Below are 7,242 nucleotides of genomic sequence, written 5' to 3'. Positions count from 1 at the left end.
CAGGACTGAGAAGATATGGTCTGTAGGTGACAACGAGGAGACTGAAGGGAGAGATGCAACAGGCTGTGTAGAAGGGAGAAGGCTGAGTTCACTGGAGGAGCAATGCTCGCAGACCTTAACACAGTAAGTCTCTCTAGGCAGGGCAAAGTACACAAGACCATCCAATCTCTCTTGGTCTTCTAAGACTAGCATATCAGTCAGGAGGCACTCCATGCTTCTTTATTGCAGAGCAGGACCTGCTTCAGCTGAGAGCTTCTGTGCAGCAGCATCAAAGCACAGCCCTGAGGGCTCCGCGTCCCAGGACGGCTGCAGGCTGTGCAGCCAGGGCTGCAGCCCAGTGCTCAGGGCTGTCCTGCAGAGCAGGTCCCTGCTGTGCGCCAGGGGCTGTGTGCTGGGGCAGGGACTGTGCCGCCTGCCAGGCTCAGCACTCAGCCTGCCCGGGGAGCTGCCCAGGGCGCTGTGGGGAGATGTGTGGGGGGAAGGAGCCCCCGGCAGGGCAGGGCAGGGCAGGGCAGGGCAGGGGCCTTTGCTTCTGCCTGGGGCAGGGCATTCATGTATCCACAACAAAGCAGGAAGTTCAAGATATCTTTCTGCCAGTACAGGAAAAGCAGAGCTTGTGTCTTGGTTCAGTTTGTGCTATTAGATTCCTCATAAAGGGAAGGGAGAAGAATTTAGGATACAACAATGAGAAATCTGAATCATTACATTGAGAGATCATCAAACCTGACAGGAACCTTACAAATTATCCATGCCCACTCCTCTGCTTGCATGCAGCAACTGAATCCCTTTTGTTGGACACATCAGGGTTTGTGTGGCCTGCTGCTTAATACCTGCAGAGAAGGAGATGCTCATGAGCACTGCCCTGCTGCCAGGAGGGGTCTGCAGGGCACAGCTGAGTGCACAGGGGCAGGGGTGGGGTCTGTGGGTGATAGGAAATAGCTACAGCCAGTAGCACCAGGATGCAGATACGGGGACAGAGACAGGGAACTTGTCTCAGAATGGCTCTGCAGGGTGGGTTTGGGCTGCCCTCCATCTGTCCCTCCAATGCAGATATCTTCCTATGAGCAAAACCACCTGTGCGTCCCTCCCACCCAGCACAGCCTCTGCCTTCTTAGCCCTGGGGCCAGGCCATGAGCTGCAGCCATAGCTCTGTAGAGCAGAGTTTCATCTCTCCAGACATGGGCTCCTTTTGATGAGAGATCCAAGAGTTACACCCTGTGACTTTGCAATCTGAGGGGTGTAAGGAAAAGGCTTTCTGGAGTGCTGGCTGTCTTTTCACTCCTTGCTTCCCTTACCAGGAGAATCACAGTATATTTTTTCTCCTTTCTCCATGTATGTGTCATGCTACTTTTCTCTCTCTGGCACTTTCGCAACAGCTCCTGTCTCCTTTGAGCATTTCAAGCTCCGTGCGGTGCGGTTGTTTCAGTTTCAGGAGTGAGCCCTCAGCCCGCAGGAGCTGGAAAGCTGCCACAAGCTCCAAGATGGGCACAGCTCCTTTGTGGCCTTTCTCCAGCCCTGAGAATCAGAAGCCTCACCATGTTCCTTTCCTCCTTTTCCCCAGAGCAGAGCTGAAGAAGAGAGGAGTTGGACAATGGCTCTCTGCACAGCCCGGACATTCTGCCTCTGAGCAGACTTGTGTTTATACTGAGAACAAAGACAGCCCTGAAGAATTTTTCCATTTCCTAAATTTTATGGGGTAATCTGGATCCCAAAGAGGCACATACGTAGTTGATTATGTTACCTCTTGTCTTCTGAAGAGCAAGGTGAGAAGTTTACTTTCATCTGTGTGCATACAGAAAAAAAAGTTGTTTAAATTTCGTTACTCATTTGGAACCAGGAAAAATACTGTAGTAGAATATTTGGAATTGGTGCAAAGTCAGACTGTACACTAGAAAATAAGGGCATATGCAGAGGATTGAATCAATTTTATCTTCATGAGCCACATTTCCATGCCCAGAATGGGAGCATGAGATCTCTAGTTCTGATATTAGGGACACATGTCTGAAGGAGGGTGAAATATGAAGAGATTAATCCCTCCTTCTTCTCGTACACAGGCAGATGGACAATGTACCAATTTCATCTCTCATTTTGATCAACAGGGAATATTCCCACAGAGATAGTGGACAGAATCTGACTCATTCAACTGCAGAAAACATCCTTCTTCAAATGCAGGAAAGATTGGTAAAAACCTTCATTTGTCCACTGACTTAGAGCGAAACTGATTCCTCGGAAGGCAGGCTTAGCACCTCTGTTCCTTACCATTCCTCGATAGGTCTCCACACCCAGAAGTAAAAATGTCCAACATCACTGAATTCCTCCTCCTGGCGTTGGCAGACACGCGGCAGCTGCAGCTCCTGCACTTCTGGCTCTTGCTGGGCATCTACCTGGCTGCCCTCCTGGGCAACGGCCTCATCAGCACAGCCGTAGCCTGCCACCACCGCCTGCACACCCCCATGTACTTCTTCCTCCTCAACCTCGCCCTCCTCGACCTGGGCTGCATCTCCACCACTCTCCCCAAAGCCATGGCCAATGCCCTCTGGGACAACAGGCACATCTCCTATTCAGCATGTGTTGCACAGGTCTTTTTGTTTTTGTTCTCAGCAGAGTATTCCATTCTCACCATCATGTCCTATGACCGCTATGTTGCCATCTGCAAGCCCCTGCACTACGAGACCTTGATGGACAGGAGATCTTGTGCCACCATGGCAGCAGCTGCCTGGGGCACTGGTTTCCTTAATTCCCTGCTGCATACTGCCAATATATTTTCACTGCCTCTCTGCCATGGCAATGCTGTGGATCAGTTCTTCTGTGAAATCCCCCACATCCTCAAGCTCTCCTGCTCAGATTTCTACCTCAGAGAAATATGGCTTCTTTTGGTCAGTGCCTCTTTAGCATTTGGATGCTTTGTTTTCATCCTTTTCTCCTATGTGCAGATCTTCATGGCTGTGCTGGCAATGCCCTCCAAGGAGATACGGCACAAAGCCTTCTCCACGTGCCTCCCTCACCTGGCTGTGGTGTCCCTCTTTCTCAGCACTGGTATATCTGCCAATCTGAGGTCCCCATCTCTTTCCTTCCCATCCCTGGATCTGGTGGTTTCATTTCTGTACTCAGTGGTGCCTCCAACACTGAACCCCCTCATCTACAGCATGAGGAACCAGGAGCTCAAGGATGCTCTGAGGAAAATGATGTCATGGTCACATTTGAGCAAGGATAAACTTCTTATCTGTCTCTATAAAGGACTCACAGTCTGCTCTGTTACAAGTCTGTATTATATTTTATACTCTTTATAATTTTTCTTTATTTATATTAATAGGTACAATTTTCTTTGCTGTTGTATATATATATGTGTATGTAATCATGTGAGTGGTTTTGTTCCTGAAGATATGTTTGGATTCCAAAAAATATCCTGAGGCATCACCCTGTTCTCTTTCTCCTGGAGCCCATATGAACTCTGGGTCAGTTCATATGAAGTCTGGGTCAGTGGGCTGACTCTCACAGCCTCTGTGTTCCACCTCTGTATCTGCAGGCAAATGAGGTGCCAGCAGGCACCGTGGAGCTGAAACAGGCTGGATTTGCAAAAGGGATCAATGTATTAGAATATGGACCAATATATTACATTAGCAAAAGGAATCAGAGTGTGGTCATCCCAAATCTTCCCAGTTTAGGTTTGCTCAGTGTGTGAACAGCCCTGTTTTTATCAATAAACACGTTTCACAGAAGCACTGAAATCACACAATTTGCATCCACCAGGTGCAAGGACTTGCTCTTGAGTTTGGTATAAACTTTTGGAGTTACAGTGCACCAAGATAGAAAGTGGCTGGTTGTGGCAAAACAAGCAATGGAAGTTTTCCGAATTGGGGGAAAAGAGCTAAAAGGTGAGCCAGGGTGCACGGTGATGAAGAGGAAGATGAAATAAAGGGGAGGAGGTAGGTGCTGTGAGAAGGATTACATGCGGTGTTGGGGGCTGTGCTGGGGGCACATCTCTGTACCACTGCACGCATGCTGCCCCACGCTGTGCCTGCACTGAGCTGCCAGGGGCTGCCTGTGGGGCGGTGGGGCCGGGCTGTCCTGCAGAAGGGAAGGCACATGGAACCTCATGCTGCAGGGCTGGGACCTCAAAATCACCCTGGAAATCAGCGCCCAGCTGTGCTGTGCTCACCTTGCCTGGCTCCCAGGTGCTGCCTATGCTGCTCTGTCACTGCCCCTCCTCAGCAGGATGGGGGAGAAAACAAATCCAACAGTTCCTGAGTCGTGGCATAAAGGTGCTTTATTCTTTGTTTGCTTAAAACCCAATGACAGCAAATGCTGTGTGTTAATGTCTACGTATAAAATGCAGGGTTTTTTTTGTTTGTTTGTTTGTTTGTTTTTCTTTTTTGTCCACACTTTGTAACAGCTGTTGAATTCAGTGTTCCTTTCACATTCATGTATTATTGAAACTACACCTAACCCACAACACATTTGACTCATACTTTATGTAATTCCAATGATTTCCAACACAGAAATCTGCTCACCGTTCATTAGAATTTCACATCCCTCTCATTCCTTACCTACTTACTCTAATCAAAGTTACATGCCATGTTTGTGTTTCATCTTTGTTCTCTCACATCCTGACCTATTTTCCTAATATTTAACAGTAACTTCCTAAATCATCCCTGTGTACAGGTTAGTTATTTCTGTTCTTACTGTCAGATCCAGTCTGTTGTGTCCCTGCAGCTCAGGTAAAGATTCACTTCTGAATGCTTTGGTCATGTGCTGAACTCCAGACCATTCCAATAACAGCTCTCTGGATCCCAAAGTGAAGGTTGCTAAGTTACAGAAGCACACTTATCTACCAGGTGCCAGTTGTCAGCAAAGCAACAATCTAATAAACAATTTCTTTGTGTCCTAAGATTTACTATGCTTTGTTTGACTCAATATTTTAAGGATCTAAATGAGAAGTCAGTATTTTCCCAATACTTCATTAAACGTTGTAGCTCTTTATGGTCAGAATGATAATGTGGATGCTTTGACAGTACATCAGTGACACAGACCCGTACAAAAATCTACCTGGACTTTTGGAAGTCCTTTGGCATGGTCACACATCACATCCTGATCTCTGTGGAGAGATATGTGAGATGGATTTGAAGGGCAGACTGCTCATTGGAGAAGAAATTGGTTGGAAGGTCGCAGCCAAAGGACTGAGGTAAATGGCTCTCTGGGAAATCGGCTCCACCAGGTGGAGTCCGATCACAAGTTCTGTCCACAGGGGTCAGCCTTGGGACCAGAGCTCTTACACGTCTATCAGTAGCATGGATGATGAGATAGAGCGCTCCCTTAGCAAGTTTGCTTATGTCACCAAGCTGTGTGGTGCAGTTGGCACGACCGAACGAAGGGCTGCCATCCAGAGGGACCTGGACAGGCTTGAAATGTGGGCCCAAAGAAACACCATGAGGTTCAACAAGATCAAATGCCAGTTTTTGCACTTGTGTCAGGACAATCCCAGGTATGAGGGAACAAATCCTTGGGAGCAGCCCTGCGGGGAAGGACTTGGAGGTCCTGGTAGATGAAAACAGGAGCCAGCAGTGTGTGTTTGCAGCCTGAGAGGCCAACTGTGCCCTGGGCTGCATCAACAGAGAGGTGGTCATCAGAGCAGTGGAGGGCATTGTCCTTTTCTACTCAGCCCTCACAAAGACCCATCTGAAGTATGATGTAAAGATTTTGGAGAAGGTCCAGAGGAAAGCCATGAGGGCAATCAGAGGGCTGGAGGACCTCTCCTAGAAAGACAGGCTGAGGGAGATGGGAGAAGAAATGGCTCAGAGGAGAAAACACTGCAGCCTTCCAGTACTTTCAAAGAGCTCAGAAACAAGAGGGAAACCAACGTTTAGCATGGGCAGATATTGACAGCACAAGGTACAAATATTTTAAGTTAACAGAGGTGAGATTTAGATTAGAGATTGGGTGGATCTTTTCAGTGAGAGGGTGGTGAGGTTCTGGCCGTTGTGATTTCATGATTTTTTATGCTGTCAGTATTCCACATTAAAACATCATGTGAACCAGTGGGAGTTAAAGAGTTAGTGATCTGGTTCCATTTGCTGCCTTTTATGGGCATTTTGAGTATTCTGAAGGGAGGGAGGGGAGGAATTCCTGGAGCATGTGGCTCAAAGAAGAAGATAGGTGGAGATCCGGACTGGACCACAGTGGCTCTGCCTCAGGCCCCACTCAGTTCGCAGCAGAGAAGGGCATGTGCTTCCCTTGTGCTATCGTGGAGACTCACACTTTGGGCACACTTTGATTCAGTAGGATTTCAGAAATTACCATTCTTCCTCAGATGGTTGCTGTTGTGATCCATTTGTTAAACCCATCTACTAGCTCTCTGCCCTGCCATCTCTCCCAGAGCGTGTGGCCCGCGGCACGCCTTGCTGCAAGGCCAGGGCCAGCAGGACTGCGCAGCAAAACTCCAGTACCCTTTTCTTTTTATTTCTTCACTCTTTTGTCACTCCTTTTTTTTTTTTTTTTTTTTTTTTTTTTTTTTTTTTCCCTGGGGCCTGTGTCACCCCTCACACAGACTTAGATCTAGGGATAACTCCGTAACACAGGAGTTTAGAGTGAATGGTTGAAGGAGTGGGTTTGCAAGTGGTATTTTCCTCTCTCCTTGTTCTGGGGTGGTGAGGGATACAGAGCAGTCTCAGAAATTGCAGGCTTTGAATATGTGGCAGAAAGAATCATAGAATCACAGAATCACAAGGTTGGAAACGACCTATAAGATCATCTAGTCCAACCGTCTCCTCACCACCATTGCCACCACAAGCACTAAACCATATCACGCAGCTCCTCATCCAGACACTTCTTGAACACTGCCAGGGACGGCGACTCCACCACTCCCTGAGAGAAATAGTTCTTCCTTATGTCTAATCTAAACCTCCTTTGATACAACTTGCAGCCATTACCTTGTGTCCTGCTCGTTGCCTGGGAGAAGAGGCCAAACCCTTCTTCACCACAACCTCCCTTCAGGGAGGTTGTAGAGTGCAATGAGGTCTCCCCTGAGCCTCCTCTCCTCCAGACTGAACAATCCCAGCTCCCTCAACTGCTCCTCATAAGACTTGTGCTCCAGACCCCTCACCAGTTTTGTTGCCCTTCTCTAGACACGCTCCAGGACCTCAACATCTTTCCTGTAGTGAGGAGCCCAAAACTGAACACAGTACTCGAGGTGCGGCCTCACCAGTGCTGAGTAGAAGGGGATGATCATCTCCCTGTTCCCTCTGG

General features: G+C 48.2%; 1 protein-coding gene across 1 annotated transcript; it reads left to right on the top strand.

Annotated features, from left to right (window-relative positions):
- Nucleotides 1-1,124: 1,124 nt before the first annotated feature.
- Nucleotides 1,125-5,757, top strand: LOC125686127 (olfactory receptor 14J1-like). Its single transcript, XM_048929806.1, has 7 exons — nucleotides 1,125-1,237; nucleotides 1,567-1,763; nucleotides 2,100-2,181; nucleotides 2,273-3,245; nucleotides 4,714-4,718; nucleotides 5,246-5,482; nucleotides 5,613-5,757. Exons 4-7 carry the CDS (start codon nucleotides 2,295-2,297, stop codon nucleotides 5,755-5,757), a joined length of 1,338 nt encoding a protein of 445 aa, XP_048785763.1. The 5' UTR covers nucleotides 1,125-1,237; nucleotides 1,567-1,763; nucleotides 2,100-2,181; nucleotides 2,273-2,294.
- Nucleotides 5,758-7,242: the final 1,485 nt, after the last annotated feature.

This window comes from Lagopus muta, chromosome 32, assembly GCF_023343835.1.
Source record: "Lagopus muta isolate bLagMut1 chromosome 32, bLagMut1 primary, whole genome shotgun sequence".
NCBI classification, from domain to species: Eukaryota; Metazoa; Chordata; class Aves; order Galliformes; family Phasianidae; genus Lagopus; species Lagopus muta.
The sequence above is the reverse complement of the archived record's forward strand: the minus strand, read 5'-3'. Positions and strand labels throughout refer to the sequence as shown.